Below are 21,976 nucleotides of genomic sequence, written 5' to 3' on the forward strand. Positions count from 1 at the left end.
GCTTCTTTATGTCTCTATGAATTGTATTGCTGCTGTGTTGATCTGATTTATTTCTAGAGTTATGGGCTCTCTGTCTGAGTTCTAGTCTTCTAAAGATGAGTCTTATGCAAAAATGATATACTTAAACAAAGAGCTGTTATTTGAGGAATGTAAAGCTGATTTGCCTTCGGTTTATCTGATTTTCTTTTGTAGAGTAGATGTGAATTTTGTTTTTTAACCTGTTAAGATTGGATTTATGAGCCCCAACCAAAACATCTAATAATTACAGTTACTTTCAATATCAGTTTGGCTCTTATATATTGACAAAGACATAAGACAGCCACAGTTCTGTGTCACTAAAAAAATAGCAAAATTAAAAAAAATAAGGGATCAAAACATTTTAGATGCTTTTTTATTGGCAAAGTAGTGATTACTGTTGTCAAACAAAAAACATTAATTTCTGTGAGGTTAAAGACTTAGTGATTCCACAACTATTCCCTTCTCCATGTGTATGCGTACATGTCTCTTCAGCCTCGTAGATGTAGAGAAACTCTTCTTGCAGAACAGACAGCTGTGCGGCTTCTCCCCCGTGTGCGTACGGACGTGCATGTTGAGGTCAGAGGAGCACCTGAACCTTCTCTCGCAGTAGGAACAGGGGTACGGTCTCTCTCCTGTGTGGATCCGTTTGTGAAGGAGGAGCTCGCCAGATGTGAGAAAGGTCTTTCCGCACTGAGGGCACTGGTGTGGCCGCTCCCCAGTGTGAGTCAAGTTATGGCGAACAAGCGAGGTGGACTTGGCAAACCTCTTCCCACAGCAGGTGCAGGCAAATGGGCGCTCTCCTGTGTGGGTATTGAGGTGTTCGCTCTGAGCTCTTTTGGTTTTGAAGCTCTTGGGGCACTGTGGGCAGCTGTACGGCCTGAAGTTACTGTGGCTGCGCTGATGCCTCACCAGCTCTCCGTGGGTGAGGAACGTCTTTTCACAGGTGGAGCAGATGAACGGCCTCTCACCTGTGTGGGTTCTTTCGTGGCGTGTGAGGCTGGCCAGCTGACTGAAGCTCTTCTCGCAGTAGGAGCACTGGAAAGGCCGCTGGCCACTGTGAGTCAGCAGATGGCGGTTGAGGATCTGAAGCTGCGTGAAGCTCTTTCCACACTCGGTGCAGGGGAACGCACGCTCCCTGGTGTGGATCTGCTGATGCTTATTCAGGAGCCAAACATGTGTAAAGCTTTTCCCACACTCGCAGGCGAACGGCCGCTCCCCAGTGTGTTTCATCTGGTGTCTTTTGAGGTCTGAAGCTCTGCTGTAAATCTTCTCACACAGCGAGCATTTGTACTGACGCCTCACTACGTGCCTCTGCCGGTGCCGCAGTCGCTCCAGGATGCTGCTGAAGCTCTCCCCGCATTTCTGGCATTTGTACTGACCGCCCACTTTCTCTGAGGTCTCCTCTGTTACAACGACCTCTGTCATAAAATCAAGGGGAGGATTGCAAGCCTGACCACAGGCAGTTCGTTCAAAATGCAGCTTGAGAAGTCCCATCTGTGTGAAACGCTTCCCACACTGCGAGCAGAGAAAGGGTCGCTCCCCAGTGTGAATACGCTGATGTCTGGTCAAATCCCAGGAGTTCCTAAAGCCCTTCTTACATTCCTCACAGGTGTAAGGGCGCTCGCCCGTGTGTGTCCGCTGGTGGCGAGTGACGTCTGACGCACGTGTGAAGGTTTTGCCGCACTCCTGGCACATGTGAGGGTCGGGTCTGTCGTGAATGGGGAAAGGTTTTGGGAAGTCTGGACGCTGGATTTTCTTCCTCTGAGTTTCGGGTTTCTCTGCAGCGTTCTGCAGTTTGCTGTACTGCTCAGGGTGGCTGAGCTCTATGTGCTGCAGCAGGTAGGACTCCTGCATGTGGAAGAACGGACACTCAGAGCAGGCGAAGACCTGGGTGGACATCTCCACTGTGGTGCCTGTGCAAAATATAGAGCACAAAGGTAGTAGTTATGGACAAAATGATTGTGCAGTAATAGTAAATGTCTTTTGGGGTAGACATCACATAATTATTGTTGTTAGTGGAAACACGCTCAACACTCAACCCATCTTTCAGCCCAGTAATGATGTTGCCCAACAGGATACTACCAAGCACAGGTGTATCTTAAAAGATTTACATGAATTTTTTTTTTTTTGCAGTGATCTAATTAAAAGTTAAACTTCCATATATTATAGATTCATCTCATACAAAGTGAAATATTTCAAGACTTTTTGTTAAAGTTAGAGTATCAAAAAAACACCAATTCAAAAACAGGATTTATTATACAGAAATGTCAACCTTCTGGACAGTTGTATTCATTTCAGCATAAAGGCCTTGTTCAGGGCTCTGTTTACACAAATTACTGCATTATTTCAACATGGCATGGAGCCACTCAGTCTGTGGCACTGCTGGGATGTTATGGAGCTCAGGCTGCTCTGATAGCAGCCTTCAGCTTGTCTGTACTGTTGAGTCTCTCATTTCCTCTTGACATTTCTCCAGAGATTCTATTTGGAGTTCAGGTCAGGCCAGTTGGCTGGCCAATCAAACACAGTAACGCCATGGTCAGCAAACCAGTTTCTGGTAGTTTTGGCTTCACTGTGGGCAGGTGCCAAGCTCTGCTGGAAAAGAAAATCAGTATCTCCATAAAGCTTCTCATACAATGGAAGCGTGAAGTGCTCTTAAATCTCCTCAAAGACAGCTGACAGTGTTGACTTGATAAAGCACAGAGGACCAACAGCAGCAGATGACATGGCATCCCAAACCATCACTGACTATGAAAAGACTAGACTTCAAGCACCTTGGATTCTGTGCCTCTCAGATCTTCCTCCAGACTCTAGGACCCTGATTTCCAAAATTTACTTTCATCTGAAAACAGGAATTTGAACTACTGAGCAACAGTCCAGTTCTTTATCTTCTTAGCCTACGTGAGACGTTATGTCTGTGGTTCTGGATTGGCTCAACACTGAGAACACGGCACTTGAAGCCCATTTCCTGGGCTTGTCTGTGTGTTGCTCATGGTCCACTGACTCCAGTCTCTGTCCACTCCTTGTAAAGCTACCTTAAGTACTTGAATCTGCTTTGTTTGACAATTCTCTATAGGCTGAGCTCATCCTTCTTCGGTTGTGCTCCCTTTCTTACCACATTTTCTCCTTCCAGTCAGCGTTGAATACGAATATGCTTTGATACAGCCTCTGAGAACAGCCTGCCCTCTCAGCAAAGACCTAATAGGGCTTACCCTCCATGTGGAGGGTGTCAGTGATTGTCCTCTGGACACCAGTCAAGTCAGTAGTCTTGCCCATGATTGTGGTTGTGTGAACTGAACCAGAGTGAGAGAATGAAGGCTTAGGAAACATTTGCAAATTGGACTTTTCCCACAGTATTCCAGTAATTTGAGATAGTGGATTTTAGATTTTAATTAGCTGGAAGCTGTAATCATCAAGATTAAAACAAAAAGAAGAGAAATATTTCACTTTGTATAAGATGAATCTCGAATATATAGATGTTAAACTTCAAGAATTTAATGGCAGCAAAAAAACTTTTTCATGATATTCTATTTTTTTTAGATGCACCTGTAGAGAAGTGTTGCTTAGCTCCACTGCTTTTTTTTTCTTTTTTAAAGGAGGTGTCTGTTCAACAGAAACAGGTGAGGTAAACGCAGGGTAAGGCAAGGTGAGGTGAGGTGAGGTGAGGTGAGGTGAGGTGAGGTAAGGTAAGGTAAGGTAAGGTGAGGTAAGGTAACGTAATAAGCAACTGTTCTATTTCAAAGATGACTTTCACATAAGGTGTCCATAGTGGTTCACGCAAGTGATCCCAGAATGCTTTGCATGTAACTCAGAGGCAGCTTTTAAGTTTTTCTCCTTCTCCTTGTTTCTTTTAAAGCTTTAATAAAAAGGTGAATTATCCCCTTACATAAATCCTACTGTACTTATTAAGATGAAGCCACAGGAATGAGCCTTTTTTGTAACTGCCTTGCTAGCAGCCAAATAATACATTTTCTTAGTTGCAGATGAGTGCAAAATTCCAACATGAAGTTGGTAGCATTTGTGTTCTTGAAGACAAGCCTAAAACAGGTGCTAATGCTTTCCTGGGAGCCACAGTCCCTCCAGCAGCTTGTAGAGACTGAATGATCAGATTTCTGAATGGTGTACTAACTTATCTGAGTTTCATCTAATACTTATCTAACTGAATGCTCTCCATGGTCTAGTTTGTCATCTTCCTCTGAAATTCACAGAATTTTCCCCAGACTCCCTCAGAGATGGATGTACTAGTTTCCCTTTCCGACAAAATGTTATTTTATCTTGAATTCTGTACAGCTATCGGAGGTTCCATTTGAATTCAGTGTAGACTCCTCTAATAGTGCAGTCACAGCCTATAATTTAGTGGCAGATTCCTTCAGCTTACCTTGTGTTCCAAGGTCCTCAAGGCACTTGTGGTGCTGCAGCAGTGACCTCAGGTCATCAGGACTTGAGAGTGCTTGTAAACAGTCCTTCAGTACAGAGGGGGCAGAGGTCAGCCATGAAACCGTCTGTTAGTGGAAAAAAAAAAAAAAAACATCTGTCAGTGGGAATGTTTCTCTTAGTTTGCCATGTATCTCTCTAAACATGCTTCAAGCTGCTTACCTGACTGAGGTCCGGTACGGGAAGGAGCTTCTCCAGTTTAGAAAGAAACTCCCACACAAGGAGCTGCATGTCTGCATCGTAGCTAAGACCATATTCTGTTGGAAAAACCTCCTGAGAAGCATAAAGAAAACGGTCAATGAAAAATGTCAAAATCTAAATAATGGCAAGTAGGGTCACATGAAGCTGGCTTACCTGGTAGAAATGCTCCCTCTCTGCAGGGTCTTTCAGCAGCGTTTGAACCAGCTCCACAAAAATAGCAATCTCTGCATCCACCTCTGCATCTCCACTCTGAAAGACATTTACTATCACTAGGTGCTTCTCCACACTCGTAGATGCTGTATCTGACTAGTAAAGAACAACGACAGACCAGGGCAGCATGTTTTAATGCTTTTGCTTTGCTCTCACTTACTCCAGTGTATCCTGGTGGGCGGATTCTTTCCAAATGAGGCTCTATGCACAATGTCTGGGCTGTTTCCTCATTTCTGCACAACTCAAGAATAATCTAAAGAGAAGAATTTGAAAAATTATGAATAGAGTCCTCTCTCAAGCCGACTGTGTCCATGAAGTATGGCAAAGTTTGAATAACTGCAAACATTTTCAGTGTATATTCAAGATAAAACACACTGACTTACTCTAGCTCTCAGTCGTAGAAGCAGCTTTCCTCTTTGCCTTGGGCTGAGCAGGTCAGGAACAGTCCCCGTCACCAGTGTGACAAACTCATCCAGCTTTTCATAATCAAGAACGTCTCTACGCTGAGCGACCTGCCACATCGCTGCAGACAGCAGCCGCAGAGGAGGGATCAGTAGCCTCAATGATGACAACGGGAGGAAAATATCTGTACAAACACGGCATAATGAGTCTGTGTAATTACATTTCAATTCAACTTTATTATGCTGTATTTTTTTCAAGGTGAGTATCCAGTACTAAAACTTGAAAGCTAATTTATGCAAAGTTGATAACAAAGAACTTGACAAATGTGCGACTATTTAGGTTGAACAAAAAAGGAAATGCTTCAATATAACAGGACAAAAATGCAACTCTAATGCATGACTTAACTCAGCCACAGAGTTACTGTGATGACAAAGTTACTATTCAGCATTTGCACCTCTTGAAACCATACTATCAATGCACATCGACTTGTATAGAAAAAAAAAACACCTAAAAAGAACTTGTGCATATTCAAATATTTTTTCTGAATATCCTTCGGGATTTACAATTAATCAATCAATCCGTCTATCTATCTTTCTATAGGTACATCTCAAAGAATTAGAATATCATGAAAAAGTTCAGTATATTTTGCCACTCGTTTCAGAAAGTTAAACCCATATATTATATAGACTCATTACATATAGAGTGAAATATTTCAAGCCTTTATTTCTTGAAATGTTGATGATTATGGCTTACAGATAATGAAAACCCAAAATTCAGTGTCTTAGAAAATTAGAATATTTTGAAAAAGTTCAATATTGGAAAGTCATGGTGTCACACCCTAATCAGTTAATTACCTCAAAACACCTGCAAAGGTTTGCTGAGCCTTTAAATGGTCCCTCAGTCTGGGTCAGTAGGCTACACAATCATGGGGAAGACTGCAGACTTGACAGATGTCCAGAAGACAGTCACTGACACCCTCCACAAGGAGGGTAAGCCACAAAAGGTCATTGCTAAAGAAGCTGGTTAGTTTTCACAGAGTGCTGTATCCAAGCATATTCATAGAAAGTTGAGTGGAAGGAAAAAGTGTGGTAGGAAAAGGTGCACCAGCATAAGGGATAACAGCAGCAAAAAATCCATTCAAGAATTTGGGGGAGCTTCATAAGGAGTGGACTGAGGCTGGAGTCAGCGCATCAAGAGCTATGACGCACAGACAAATCCTAGACATGGGCTACAAATGTGGCATTGCTCGTATCAATCCACTCCTGAACCAGAGACAATGTCAGAAGCATCTTACCTGGGCTGTGGAGAAAAAGAACTGGACTGTTGCTCAGTGGTCTAAAGGCTAAATTCAGATGAAAATACATTTTGCATGTCATTTGGAAATCAAGGTCCCAGAGTCTGAAGGAAGGGTGGAGAGGTACAGAATCCACGTTGCTTGAAGTCCGGCGTGAAGTTTCCACAGTCAGTGATGATTTGGGCTGCCATGGCATCTGCTGGTGTTGGTCCACTGTGTTTTCTGAAGTCCACAGTCAACGCAGCCATCTACCAGGACCTTTTAGAGACCTTCATGCTTCCTTCTGCCGACAAGCTTTATGGAGATGCTGATTTCATTTTCCAGCAGGACTTGGCACCTGCCCACACTGCCAAAGGTACCAAAAGCTGGTTCAATGACCATGGTGTTACTGTGCTTGATTGGCCAACAAACCGGCCTGACCTGAACCCCACAGAGAATCTATGGGGTACTGTCAAGAGGAAGATGAGAGACACCAGACCCAACAATGCAGATGACCTGAAGGCTGCTATCAAAGCAACCTGGGCTTCCATTACACCTGAGCAGTGCCACAGGATGATCGCCTCCATGCCACGCCACACTGATGCAGTAATTCATACAAAAGGAGGCCCAACCAAGTATTGAGTGCATAGAAATGAACATACTTTTCAGAAAACCTGACATTTCTGTTTAAAATATCCTTTTTTTTATTGATCTTCTGAAATATTCAAATTTTCTGAGACACTGAATTTTGGGTTTTCATTATCTGTAAGCCATAATCATCAAAATTTTAAGAAATAAAGGCTAGAAATATTTCACTCTATGTGTAATGAGTCTGTATAATGTATGGGTTTCACTTTCTGAAATGAGTGACAAAAAATATTGAACTTTTTCATGATATTCTAATTTTTTGAGATGTACTGTATCTAACTATCTAGCTATCAGCTGCACAGCTGTTCAAGAGACAGCTTCTTGTTGAACACTATAATGCTCACTAATACACAGACTTATTTTAATTTTTGACTTAACTTGTCTCAGATGAGTACCATACATAGTTTGTAACATGTCTGTGATGTAATAAGACGAATAAGCTTGGTTAAATCTAAATAATGCAGAGTAATATAGCTGCAATCATTAACATAGCCACAATGCATAACGTTAGGAACTTTGGTTAGCAAGAAAACAATGCTGTTCACAAAGAAGGTAATGCTTAAACTCATACACAAATACGTTAAGTCTTGCATTAAGTCGTGTGCTGACGAATTAACAGTATGCTTACCCTTAACCACAGCTGGTTTGCTAACTCGAGCTAAAAGCTAACAGCACTATTTATGACACAAAGCCTTCGCTGAAATAAGTAAAACTTAAATTAGACGAACCTGCATTTTCCACTTCATGAGAACTGCCAGTAGTTTCCATGTTGAGGAAAAAATAGTGTTTAACTAAGTAATTTAACTAAGCCGTTTGTTGTTAGCGTCAGTTGAAACGGATGCACGTAATTTCTTTTCAAAATAAAAGCACGGCGTTGAGTAAAACAGAAACGATACTCTGCAAATTACAGTTGTCGTAATTTACAGATGTTAATACAACATAATTATATTTATTCTTAAGTTATAGTCATATAATCAAGACAACTATGCTTACTTTGGCTGAGGAAAAAAAATACAAGTTGTGTTTTCGGACAAACATAGATAACTTATTTCTTTATATCTTTCCCTATGCATCTGAAAGCAATTTCTAAAGAATTCTTATTGTTTGTGAGCTAATTGCACTTAAAGGGAAAAAAGAGACTTATGCATAGCCCATAATGTGATTCCAATAACATTTCTATTAACTGTTCATCATCCTGTTTGACAGGGACCTCGGGGTGATGGGCATAAAAAAAAAAAAAATCACCGAGGATTCAGTCTTCTCTCTGATAGTCTATTTAGTTTTTGTTGATCATTAAGAGGGATAAGTTTTAATTTTAGTTTATCAATTAAACACTCAGGCTTTAAAACAAATATACTTCAAAAAAGTTTAAACATTTATTTTTATGCGAGTTGAGCTCAGGTAGTGCCCATGTGTCATAAATGTTGTTAAATGTGTATTGCCATCATTATACTCTTGCTTCAGGTCTTGATATGCTTAGTAGCAGAATGTAATCTTCGATCCAACTCAATATTGTATTTTTAACAAGAGATTTTAAGAATTTCTGAAACTATTCCACAGAGCTTATTGTGAAAGTGAAGGCAAGTATTTAACCGTAACAAAAATTAAATCTTCACATTACGACATTAGATAAAATACTTTATTTGTAGTATTTTCCATGTGCAAAATTTCCAGATTTTAATGTGCTGGAATCACCCTGTTATATCATTTGGTGCACAACTATCTTCCATCATCACAGCTTCCCCACACGGGTTAATCAGACGGCTTATTACAAGAAACAGATGCACAATGACAGGACTCAATTTCAGACATAACATTCTTGGAAATAAAATAAGACCATTTGAAAGTAAAACTTCACACAATTCATTCTAGTTTGCAGTGACAATTTGATCAAAAAACATTTAGCATTTTAAAGTTATAACACTTGGAATACTTTCTAAGTAACTTAAGGAGGGAAGATTATTCAAGTCTTTGTGATGCCACTGCTGCTGTCCCCATTGTGAATCCATCCAGTGAAGACAGAACTGGCACCAGGTCACAGAGGGAAGGAGCATGGTGGTTCACATCTCTAAGATTGAAAGAGGACGGTCCCAGGGTCCAAACCATCCATCACGGTTTCCCAGTTAGGTCATGCTGAATTCAGCAGAAGATGGGTTAGCATTTCTCACAGCAAAGCAGGACCAGGACTCCATCTCTTCAGGCTGCAGATCCCAGATGACAAAGCTGTACACAAAAGAATTAAAGTAAGCAAGCAAACAAGATCATCATATAAGAAATCAGTTCAAACGGAGCTCTGTGGAAGACATAAAAGTAAGACACCACTGTATGAACATCCTGATTCTTCACATCTATTGAATACATATGCACTGGCTTTAAAATTTAGGATGGTATTGGTAGATATCAGCATTTCTGCTAATATTTACAATCAATACATCAGCCATATCTCATATGACGGCCATAAGTATGATTATGTATGAAAAGGGCGCCACTCGTGTGGCTGACCCGCAGTTCTCCCGCTCCTGTCCTCCCCTGTTTATTGGTCCCCTGGGACCAATAAAGGAATTGATTGATTGATTGATTGTTTGTGGCATTTTAGATAAGACCAACAGACCTACATCAGCTTAAGTCTTTCTCGGCTCATCCTCTTCCATTAAACTTTAAATTGTGTTTTATAGACTTAAGTTTTATGTCTGAACAAAAATTGATAGATCAGTACTGATATCAGCTAAAATCACTCTTTGAATATCTGCCAAAATCAGATATAGTACATACATTCCTATTATACTTCATCTTTCCTCTCATTTTTTGTCACTGTGCATATTGGTGACAGTCTGCCTGTGAACCTGATCTAAATGAAAAGCCCTGTCACATGATCTGTTGGATGGTTACAAGCCAATGATCTACTATCTTGCATCTTATCTGTTTGGTGTATTTTGTTTCAGCCTAATGATGAAAATACAATGCATATATTTATTTAAGAAGTCATTTTAAAGGGAAAATGTTGTAGCCTGGTCAAATATAGAGATAAAATAAAACAAGGTGTTCTAATATAAAGCACCAATGCCTCCTAAGCTAGGTCACAGTTTATTCTATTAAAGAGGACACAAAAATCCTCACTTTTGTGAAAGTTTACAATAATAACAAAACAAATATTCAACCGGTTACAAAAAGGCAGTAAATGCAAACAGACCATTAACATACTAAACTGCTTACAACAGTGTTTAACAATATTTTGTGTTTAGCACAGAGAAATAGACCAAGCGCATTTATACATAACATCAATGAACGTCAAAAAGGATGTATACTTGAAAGATATACAGTAGATACTCAATGACAGTTAACTACATTAAAATGTGATGACATACCAATAAGGATAAATAACATATAAACTAGATGTAGATATAAAAAAGTTAGTAGAGAAGACATTTAATCCAGTTCAGAGGCTTTATTCACTGTATGAGGGTTGTTTTTTGTGTTGTTCAGCTATCATTAAAACGCCATTTTCTTTGTCTTGCATAACAGTTAACTTTATTTACAGTTTAAATACAAGTATGGCAACTTATAGACCTATCTTCAGTCAATATTTAAACAGGCAACCACACAAAAGTCAACAGTAGTTAGTGGTTTTCTTGAGTACTGACAATGTCTCTGCTCGTTTGGAATGGACAACTGTAATATTAAGTCTTAAAATGAAACCCCAAAAATGGCGATTTGAATGTTTTGTCTCAAAGAAACTAGCTAAGCTTAGCAGTGACTTCCGTAGCCGCCCTCTTTGAACTACAAACGTTAGCTAGAAACTTCTCTGCCACTCACCTGTTTTACGGGACGATGTAGTACATGAAGAGGAAAAACACGACGTCAAAGAGCAAGAAAGCCCAGAAATCAAACCAGTAGGAGTGTTTGGGTAAAGAAATCTGATCTCCTTTAGATTTTGTCATTTTAAAGTCTTCTTCGGACTCCGCAGCGGGAGTGGCGCCTGCTCCCATCTTTGCTTTTGGTACAGCTGTGAGTGAAGCGCTTCTTCTTCTACTGAACAATAGCATTCAGAATGGTTGAATTACCGCCGCCTACAGGCTCTAAAAAGAATTTGGGAAAATAATCATTTTTCTCCATATCGATTAAGTATGGGATTGGTATTTAAGCTCCATGTATTTTACAACAAACACAAGCATAAATAATTCTACATCATCACTAAATACGATATTAGATAGACCAAACAAACTGTAGGACAGACCCAAATGTTAGGATGAAATCAGATGATGCACAAATATGGATGTACAGTAGTTCATTGATCTAACTTACAGCATTCTCATCTTTAACAAGTAAAACATGCAGCATTAAGGAAAACAGGATTTTTTTCTGAACCATTCTAAAAGATTGACATTGAATTGTTTGCATGTGTAGAGCATAACATCTGTGTTGCAAAAAATATATTAAAAAGTATTTTGACACACATTTCAGGGTAAAGAAATATTGCCTTCTACACTATGAAATTTGCAGTAGGAAATATTTTGATTTAATCTAAATTGCAATAAATTTCCCAGCCTACTCAGTATTTAAATTAAACCTTAAGTTACATATTTTTTACCTTTACTTGAGCCGATTTATAGACCAGTACTTTCACTTATACTTAAGTAAATTCTCACCAGAGTAACTGTACTTTTGCTTAAGTACGATTGTCCAGTACTCTTTCCACCTCTAAGGCTAATGAAAACAAATAGTGTTAAAAACTCTGCCTTTTGGTCATTAAAAATGTGTGATATTTATTGACATTGTATATAAGGTATATCATTATTTTATCAGTATAGTTGATTTTAGCTATTTAAGCACTTCATTAAATAGTTGCACTTTTCCTTGCAAGTGTTCAATCCTCCTGTTAAACCAGTGGTTCCCAACCTTTTTTTTCCCTTATTTTTTGATAAATTGCCCAGCTCTAACTATTTCCATACTACCTTACCATAAGTCTACTTAATGTTGGGCCAAATTTGAATGCTTATATCAATATTAACTGCAGGACTTGTATTTTATCCCTGGACTGTGTACTACTACTACTTTTTCTACAGTAACTTAAATGAAGCCCATGTTTATTAGTGTATTTTAAATCAAGTACAGTATTGATAGAGCATTGATATGAAGCTTTTACATTCATTTTAAAGTTTGACAACTAAAAAAAATCAAGGAGGATAAAAATAGAAACCAGAAGTGAAGAGTTGAAATTTAAGAATTTTTATAGACTTAAACTTGACTTAAATGTTCTGAATTTTGTCATCTAAACTAGACTAAAACTACAAAAATGTGTAAAATGTGACTTAAACTGAAAAAAACCTTTCCATCTATGGACTAAAGCCAAATAAATAGATGCCAAAATTAACATTACCACTAGTTTCCTATGTTATCCATAAATCCTTAAAATTCAAAAGATACCTTTGATTCTTGGGTGTATCTAAAAGTTACACATGCTGACATAAACAATCCTCACTATGAGTAAAATGACCCCACCCAGCATTGATGCCTTTACCCTCAATCTTAAGTGCAAAAAACACCATGCAAACTCATCATAGGACACAAAGAAAAACTCAGCGTGTTGTTTGCTCGTGTGACACCAAATACCATTTATTAGGGCTTTACAAAGACTACAAAATCCTCCAGATGAGTTAAATCACTGTCTCTGTCTATTTACATGATATGTTACATACAAATGTACAAAATATAAAACATTTAAGGACAAATGTTTCACCCAAAAAGAAAAAAATCTTAACCCAGAGTAAATGCTATGGTTTTTAACTGAGATTTAATTGCAAAGTGTTATGTGGGAAAAATACCAAGACTATGGTGTACACTGTTAACGGTGTTAACGCTCTGCGAGCTTGAGAACTCATGCGCCTTTGAGAGTTGTTGAAATATCAGATATCTAAGCCGTAACCACAATTACTACCTCCTTATTTCCTGCTACTGCCTACCCTTGCAGACATAAGGCCGGCGAGGGTAGACAGGTAAAAGCGAGGCTTGACTGCAGAGACACGTGAGAAGCTGAACAAAGGTAGGATTGTATTGAATAGGATTGTCCTGAGGTTGAGCGTGACGTCTTGGTCTCTGATGGGCTTTTACTGACCAGTAGCACCTGTTGGTTGTTGGTGAATGTATACAGTACGGTGTCAGGTCAGCTTCAGTGCCTCGGACAGCCAGCAAGCCTTAACGTGGCGGCAAGCTTGGGTTGAAACGTCCAGAGAGGAAGTGCTTTGGAGGAACAACAGGCATTCCTAAAGACGGGGAGAAGATGGGGAATATAGTGGAAAAGTGCCTGTAACGCCTGACAATGTAATACAACCCACAAATGTATAAGAAACTCTGCAGCTTTTAATGTCAGACTACCATAAACATTATAAATTTACCACAAGCATTATAGTAGATGCCTGCTACTAATGCATAAATCACTTTTAATGGGTGTAACAGATTTAACATTTGCAGGGATTTGTTTTTTCTAACTGAAAGAGAATCTAGACAAAACCTAAAGATATACTGTATTTTCTAGAGGGTTATTAAACACTTAAACATAAACCTGATAAATCTCTGCATTTCAGTAGTTAATGGTGATCAATGCAGTTTTAATGACATCTAAAATTGTAATAATTTGTCTTTCACAATTCAATTTTTTAAACAGAACCTAAAAATGGGAAGTGATTCCTGCCTGTGTTGTTTTGGGAATGGATTGTATACAGAGAGATTTATTCTATGAGCTTTTCTTGGTTTACTATATAAATTAGTGCTGCACTGCTAAACCATATTTCTTATTTCAGAGCTTTAAGGGGGACTGCTTCTCTGAGGTTGTTAAAATTAAATTTCAAAAACTAACTTAAATCATGATTAAAAACAAATGGAAAAATTATACAAATGTCTTTGGGTAAGAAAATGTGTTTTTAGGGCTATTTATTTGGATTCAGATTATTTAAAAAAGTTTAAAATTGATGTAAAACTTTGCAGCTATGTATTACTTTTTTTCGTGTGTGTCCTTGGGGGGCTTAATTTCTCATAGGTACACATAGGCAGGGTCAAAGGAAAAAAAATGTTTGGGAACAACTGCGTTAAGAAACATGCAGGACTGCATGTACAAAATGACTCAATGACACCAAGCAATCCCTGGTTATTATGACAGAAATTACACTTTTTCTAGGCATGTTTAGCTGCTTTCTCTGTGTGAGAAAACCTAGATATAGCTTACAATTCAAAAACCTCTTCTTTGTTATGCAACTCTCAATTTGTGAAACAGGCGTGTAACTTAGCAATCTGCACACCTTTTAATTATATTTCCTGCACACATCTTACAAATTGCACTCTAGTTTTAATAACTTTCATTTAATAGCCCCCAGTTTTTTTTGTTTTTATATTGCACTTGTGGAAGTTCAACAAGTTAGATAGCTGATGATTTTCCCTTCCTACAAATGTAGCAATCACCCATTGCATTTGCAGAAGGAAACTGCTATTACGCTTGAAGGAAATTCATAGTATTTGTAGGATTATTGCATTGAAAGCTGCAGATCTGTATTGGGTTTGTGGGCTGTTATTATGTTGCCAGTGTTGGTGCCTATTATGTGTTCTCAGGCTGTGATTTTGTGAGTTAAAAACAGTTTCATACTGTACACCGTGTGCCTCCTGCATAGGCAAAACATCCAACCACCACAAGACACACACCTGCTTCTGACAGCGTGTTGGGTTTTTGCATTTCTTTTTTTTTTTTCTCTCTGTTCTCTCTGTACAATAGTTTACTCAGCGGGTTAAGCATATTGTAACATCAACAGGGCAGAATGCATCTTTGATTCACTGTGCAAGACTTAAGTATATACAACCCACCCCGACCTCAAAGTGTGCAAAACCAACCCACTTGTTAAACAAAGAGAGGACAATCAAAATTCAAAATGGCTTCCGTCCGATACACGCATACATAAAGGTCTCTTCTCAATGCATCCCCATTAAAAAGCTTCAAAACATGCTCATCAGGCTAGAAAAACCCAAAAACAATTTGGTTGTGCTCCTGTCAGTTCAAGTGAGCCCAGCTCAACTGGGCGAAAAAAACAACTTAAAAAACACCCCACCTTTTTTTAAATGTTTTTACAATATTGGTCAGTTATAATTCAAATACAGCATTGACTCTTTTATACTTTAAATGTCAGAAACAAGAAAAGAACAGCTTGGAGGAAGAGAAATCAACAAATAAAAAGAGGCTTTTTTTAAAACTACAATCAGCTTCTTTGATGTAGCAGGAAGCAGATAATCCTCATCCGACATCACATCTCTATTTCTCACTATAGCCAATGGGAGCATATCCCAAATCTTTGCACATTTAAGGCAGTGAGAAAAGCACCAGAATCATTGTTCCTTTATCAGCTCTTGTGCTGATCTTGCATTTGGAAATACTTTGGATTTCTTTTGGTACAACAAGGATCTCATGGATGCAGCTGCTTAGCGAGACAATCTTGTGTACTGGAAATTTCCACATAGGAGGCTATCAGCTTGCATCCTTCAGGTCAATATTACTGATGTTTTGTTTGCTGATCGAATACTGTAATATCTCAGTATCATATCCATATCACACAAAGTCTGTCTTCCGTTGACTGCCATTTTTTGCCGTTATCCACAGACTTCACAGGTTTCATTTCTAAATGACTGTTAGCCATGATCCTTTAGGTAACTTTGGCGACGTCTGTCAAGCTTTCCATTCTCACACAAGTTTATAACAGAAACAGAAGTGTTTTGTGGCTCAGTTCTGTTTTAACTTTTGAGAAATATAGCCATTGGTGTTAGACAGAGGATAAATACAAGATCTGAGATTCATCTGAGATGCTGCTCTCAGAAAAAACATACATGCTAAAACTTTCAAAATAAAATTAAACTTCTGTTTAGGTTTTGGATAAGTGTTAAGGTAACCAACAGCATACCTTAAGTTAAAAGCCAAAATCCTTACATATAAACCTGAAAACAAAACTTTTAATAAAGCCACGTAAACAGTCTGCCTACAGGAAAAACTCTTCCTCCAATTAAAACATACTAACGCAGCCAGCAAAGCTTACGTAGCTCCATTAACTTTAGCTACATTTACACAAGGGTATATAGCTAAAGCTACCTTAGCTATAGATAACAGAGCTGCAAGGCTAATGTAGCTAACATAGCCATAGCTTAGCTCACAAAGCAGTTACGTAAGCTTTGTGTCTACATTATCTGCATATGCTAAAGCTCATGTTGCTGAAGCTAACTTATCTATAGGTAACTGAGCTACATAACTAAAGCTAAGCTCACAAAGCAGCTATGCAAACTATGTAGGTGTGCTATCTAAGTAGCTATGCAAGCTTTGGCTACGTTTGCTAAAGCTCAGGTTGCTAAAGCTTACTTAGCTAGAGATAACGGAGCTATATAGCTAACATACCTAAAGCTAAGCTCACAAAGCAGCTAGTTATGTGGGTACATTATTTAAGTAGCTATGTTAGCTTCAACTACATTTGCTAAAGCTCAAGTTGCTAAATCTAGCTAAGCTATAGCTAATGGAGCTATGCGACTAACATAGCTAAAGATAAGCTCACAAAGCATCAAAGTATGCTATGTAGGTACATTACTATGGTAGCAAAGTTAGCTTTCTCTAAGTTTGCTAAGGATTAAATGACTAAAGCTAACGAAGCTATAGATAAAGGATTTATGGAGCTAAAGTAGCTGAAGCTAAGTTAACAAAGCTGCTACGTAGGTATGTTATCTGTGTAGCTGAGTTAGCTTTAGCTACATTTGCCAAAGCTCAGGTTGCTAAAGATAACTTGCCTATCAATAAAGGAGCCACAGCTAAAACTAAAGTCTCAAAGCAGCCATGTAAGTGATGTAGGTAAATTTTTTAGTGTCTTTGTTATCTTTAGCTACATTTGCTTAAGCTTACTTAGCTACACTGGCTTATGCAGTAACATTAATTGCATAGCTAGTGTAGCTATGTTAGCTTTAGCTAAAGCTAACACAGCTTAAGCGAGCCACCATCAATGTAAACACTTCTAAAACAGGTCTTTACATAACTGGACCTCTGACCTTTTTCCTGTTTTTTTTAATTTTTCATTATTTTTTTCAACCAAATGTTTCTTGGTCTGTAATTTTTGCAATGTCCACCAATCAATCTTTGAGGTTACTTCATCAGTGTAAATGCCAGTCTCTGTTAATGAAAGTTTTTTTTTTTAAATCTAAGAGTGGAAATACATTGTACTAGCTAATTATGACACTTTCTTTCTGAGATACATGGAGTCTCAGATGTTCAGTCTATAGCCAGACCCCCGTTTTGTTTTGACAGCTGTATGTTTCCATTATCTTCATGGTTAACAATGCTATGTCTTGCTAACTTTTTCATGTTATATTTCTGATTTTCAACCATTAGTCTTGTAAAGTAGTCTTTTATATGCACTTGAAGGCTGTTTGATAAAAGGGTTAGGCTAAAGCTCCATGTTTCTGACATTCAGTATTCTCATTAGCTGATAAAGCTTTGTTTGTTAACACCACAAGGATGCAAGGTGTATCTCAACTAGTATAGTGTATTATGGGGTAAGCATACTTCCCAAGCATAACTGGTGCAACTTAGTGCTGGTATTTTATAGGCTTTATCTGGGGTAATACTGAGTTCTGGTAACTACTGTAGGCTGAGCTAGTTAGCACATTCAATTTAACCTAATTCCAACATCTTTGCTCTTGTGTTTTGACTTGAAGAGACTTAAAGGAAGACTCCACATTTAAAACTTCTGAATAATTTGTGTTTATGGAGCTCCATTCCAGCACACTACTTTAACATGTGGAGGAATTCAAAGCTTGACAGGCTTTAAATACTGGTTGTCAAAGGGAGAGCTTTAGCTAACAGTCATTTGAAACTCTTCTTTGATGACCCACAGAGGTCGCCTCATGCCTGTGCATTCTCAATTTAAGAGTGACCACGGGCTGTGGAAGGCCAAGAACAAGTTAACCACGGTCCACTGTGAATTTTGACATGAAGTCTCTGGGTGTGAGTTTGTTAGTGGATTTGGCAGTAAATCAAAGAAAAAAGTTGGCACTTGTCCTCTCTCTTTCTTTACAGTAGCAACGTTGCCGGACAACACACAGACAATGCGCTTTCGTTGTGCTTGTTCTTGGCACGCAGGGCAGCGAGGAGCGGCTTGGCAGTGCCTGACACTGAGGAGGTTCAGGGCGGGAGAGACCAGCACCACGAGGCTCAGCTGACCACTGAGGAGCAGGGTTGTGAGCCATTAAGGTTGTTTTACTAAAAGTCATTCTAATAGTGTTAGCTGATTTCATTACATCTGTCACCATTAGGGAAGAGCAGAACTGTCTCTATGCTTAAAGAAAGGCAAAGATCACCTAAATATGGTGATAATATGGTAAACACTGAAGAAGTTTCACTTTAAAGTATGAAGCCGGTTTATTTTAACCATTGACTGTTTGCTTTTGCAGCACTGAATGCACACAAATCTATTTAATTTAACTTATAATTTATTTGTTTTTGAAGAAATTATACTTTCATACCACTGAGAGCCTCCACTTAGACCACTAGAGGGAGCTCAATCTCTTAAAAAAATACCCAAATCAGAGATGGGCACAGTTGATCAAAAATGTATCAGTTAATCTGTCAGTTCTAAACATTAAAGAAAGTTAACCCTTTAAGTCTGATGGTTCACTCCTGGGTGTTTTCTTGTCGTTGCCAAGATTATGAACTTCACTGCCATGCACAGGTCTCAATCCTAACTTCGCAAAAAAAGTTCTGATTCTTTTGATCTTGATCATTTTCCCACGATCCAAATCCATAGACCCCTGACTGCTTCAAATCCACAAATATAGTAATATTAGTACTTTCTGGTGGTGAAGCAGCCTTTCGCAATAAAAACGCCCAGGAAATTTGGCTTGAAAGTACAGGGGGTGGTATGCTCTTACTTTGAAAAGACATAAACGGAAGCTGAATTGTAAAAAATTGATTTGGAGAAAAAAGTATGCCCTGTGCCCAGCTCTGTTTTAGGGTCCTACAGTGGTACAAAAAGCACCTTGACCAAGAACACGTCAGCAGGCTGGAATGTGGTCACATGGGGGCTGATTAAAGGCTAGCATCGCCCTGCTGCCTGTGTTTAAGTGCATGTGTGTGGGTGTATGTGTCTGTGTGAGAAGCACCTCTGTAAACAAGGAAAGACATAAACAACAGAACCCAAACCCCACCCCCCACTGTAAACATCTGAGGATATATCTGGGATTTTAAAAAAAAAAAAAAAAAAAAAAAAAAAAGAGAAAAATCCAGTTTTGTAAAGACAAACTCTTGGCTTTCTTTTTTTCTGAACACTTTGGAGACCTAAAGTTAAACTTTGAAGGAGCGGCTTGATTTACTCCTAAGAGGAAGTTCTGTCCCTGATCAGACACATCCCATCTGCACTGAATATATGAAAAGTTGTATTTTGAAATGTTACACATCCATTGAAAACAAATCAGAGCCAACCTTTTTGATTGTTTCTCATTTTGATGGCCAATTCCCAGGTTAGCCACATCTCTTTAAAGACGATAATCAGATTAAACATTGCACCTTAGCCAAGTAAAGACAAGTCTTTCCTGTCAAAAAGGAAGTATACCATTCTGGATAATAAAACTTTTCATATATCATACATCTGTGCATTTTTAGGGGGTGTCTGGTCATGAAATAGATTCAAAAGTTCCCAGGTGTCTCATAGTGCAGACTCAAGCGAGGAGTCCAGCTGGTCATCATGGTGACTGGTGCTGTCGCTGTCACAGCTCTGAGTGCTCGAGTAGTTAGCTGCCTCCTGCAGCCGCAGCAGCATGTTCATCTGGAAACACAACAAGCAAACAAAGACAGGACTTAATAACAGAAAAAAGGTTAAGGTTTAACAGCATCAGATAATACAGGCAGGTGTAACATCTCTATTTTATTCATAATGGAAGTATTTTTTACTTTAATCTACATCCACTTAAGTATTTCCTATACATGGAGACTAGTGTTCAGTTGTTCCTACATTTGGCATTACTGACATCTCGCAACCTCTCTTCTTACTCCTCTGTGCCTTCTGTGCTGGCATACAGCCCTGTAGTCTCTGGGCAGTCTGCCCTTTTAAGGGCATAAATAGGGGCACTAATCAGGAAAAATGTGCACAAGCTTCCAGCTCACAAGAACATAGCATTTGTCAATTTCAGAAAATTGGCCAATTTTGTACAGTTGTTGCTGAAAACACTTAATGTCCTGATTTTGCTCTTCAAAATATAAAAGGCTGCAATGGCGATTAGCATTGGAGGCTTTTACTGTGACAGACTAGAACAGAATACAATGTGTCCATCATCAGATACGTAACTAAACTTTAGTTAAGTTCAAGGTAAAATTTGTCTATGAGTTATTTATTCTGTTGCCACTGCCATAGTTTCATGTGTCTGAACTTTTATTTTATTCCTATGGTGTGAGGAATTGTTTGTATGGTACTGCTGGCTGTGAAACAAATTGCCCCTCGGGGATAATAAAGATATCCTTGATCCTTGTAAACTTTAGCATCGTGACGCTAACAGACAGGGGATTGAATTGTTGCTGCTTTGAGAGAGACAAAGCCACAGTCTGCTTCTTTTAATCATCCAGGACTAAAGACAAGCAAAGCATGGATTTAAACACACCTTCAGCAGGTAAGATGTTTGCTCCTGCTGCTTCTGGTTCAAGTGAAAAATAAACAAGCACTCCAGCAATTAGCCTTCCCCTTGACCTTATGGTGAATTCTGGCTAGAGCATAGCTGCCTGGCTCTGTGCCAGAGCAGAAACAGAAGTTGGGGATTACATTTACTGTTTTTTGGCACAAATCTCTCTGTTATGATACTTTTAATGAATTGTAGGCCACCATAGCTGTTAGATTGTGGAAATTTATCTCACAATGAACAAAAACACAACATATAGCTCACTGTTAACTTTCAATGAAGGCCATGACATTGGCTAACATCAGACTGTATTGAGATGAACTGCTCTGTGATTTTATATTGTTGTAGCTTTAGGGAGATGGGTTAATTCCTCTTAGTGCCTGGTGACGATGTGGGCTGCTGTATTTGCCCTGCCCAAATTATACCCCCCAAAAAAGAGGTGATAAACTTTCTAACAGTTATTCCAACACATCTAGTCACAAATTTTGGTTTTTACTTCACATGGACTTAAGGAAACGCCATGAATCTGGCGCCGGTTTCTCTAAGAACCTTTCTTTAGAACAAATTCAGGAAAAATGTTGAGAAGAAATTAGTGAATGAGCAAAATGTGACATTATCCCAATGCTTTAGCCCTGCTGATATAACTTATCTAACCTACTAAAATGCCCTTTGTGTCCACCACAACCCTAAAAGTGCTGCCACCTTCAGCAGATGCAGGCTCCATACATGCAAGCTCTGGTTATTGACAATCTACCCTACCACCTGGCCCCTAATGCCCCCCACAACTAAACTGTGAAACTACAATGGGCAGCTGGAGCCAACCCATTACCGGGGTTATCAAGTGCAAATCCCTCTCTCTCTTCTCCGGTGAGAGGAAGGCTCAAACATCCCAGTACCACTGCTTCTCCATGCTTGCTCTCACTGCCCATAACAGCCACCTGCAGAACTTCTATATGCTACCCAAGCAGGTTAGGCTGTATATCTATAATGCACCTAAATATAATGACTCACAAACTTTGTACTTAAACGAAGCACTTCAAACCTCGCAGTAAATTGCTGCAATAAAACTGAAGAAGTTTTTATCCCTGCAATAGAGCTAATGGTCTGAGTAATTCAGAGATC

General features: G+C 39.0%; 2 protein-coding genes and 1 long non-coding RNA gene across 7 annotated transcripts in view; all 3 read right to left on the minus strand.

Moving 5' to 3' along the window:
* Nucleotides 1-413: 413 nt before the first annotated feature.
* LOC121505251 (zinc finger protein 345-like) lies at nucleotides 414-8,035 on the minus strand. Its single transcript, XM_041780388.1, has 7 exons — nucleotides 7,912-8,035; nucleotides 5,244-5,446; nucleotides 5,021-5,113; nucleotides 4,804-4,899; nucleotides 4,612-4,722; nucleotides 4,394-4,517; nucleotides 414-1,931 (listed from the first exon to the last, which is right to left on the minus strand). Exons 1-7 carry the CDS (start codon nucleotides 7,949-7,951, stop codon nucleotides 448-450), a joined length of 2,151 nt encoding a protein of 716 aa, XP_041636322.1. The 5' UTR covers nucleotides 7,952-8,035; the 3' UTR covers nucleotides 414-447.
* Nucleotides 8,036-8,808: 773 nt separating this feature from the next.
* On the minus strand, nucleotides 8,809-11,185 carry LOC121505586. Its single transcript, XR_005991572.1, has 2 exons — nucleotides 10,997-11,185; nucleotides 8,809-9,406 (listed from the first exon to the last, which is right to left on the minus strand). It is a non-coding gene; the product is annotated as an uncharacterized LOC121505586 (long non-coding RNA).
* Nucleotides 11,186-12,779: 1,594 nt separating this feature from the next.
* The window catches only part of nav3 (neuron navigator 3), a 340,033-nt gene continuing 330,836 nt past the window's right edge, over nucleotides 12,780-21,976 (minus strand). For all 5 annotated transcript variants that reach the window (XM_041780603.1, XM_041780602.1, XM_041780601.1 and 2 more), the window contains one exon: nucleotides 12,780-20,010. In XM_041780603.1, coding sequence (XP_041636537.1) covers nucleotides 19,891-20,010 — 120 coding nt within the window. In that variant the 3' untranslated portion in view covers nucleotides 12,780-19,890. The remainder of the gene's footprint in view (nucleotides 20,011-21,976) is intronic.

Source organism: Cheilinus undulatus, linkage group 23, assembly GCF_018320785.1.
Source record: "Cheilinus undulatus linkage group 23, ASM1832078v1, whole genome shotgun sequence".
Lineage (NCBI taxonomy): Eukaryota > Metazoa > Chordata > Actinopteri > Labriformes > Labridae > Cheilinus > Cheilinus undulatus.

Excerpts from the sequence above, each read along its gene's own strand:
- LOC121505251 (XM_041780388.1), bottom strand. The coding sequence starts at position 7,951 with ATGGAAACTACTGGCAGTTCTCATGAAGTGGAAAATGCAG. Across the intron at positions 5,114-5,243 it reads TTCTACGACTGAGAGCTAGA|ATTATTCTTGAGTTGTGCAG; the intron begins GTAAGTCAGTGT and ends TCTTCTCTTTAG. Across the intron at positions 4,900-5,020 it reads GCCCACCAGGATACACTGGA|AGTGGAGATGCAGAGGTGGA; the intron begins GTAAGTGAGAGC and ends AATGTCTTTCAG.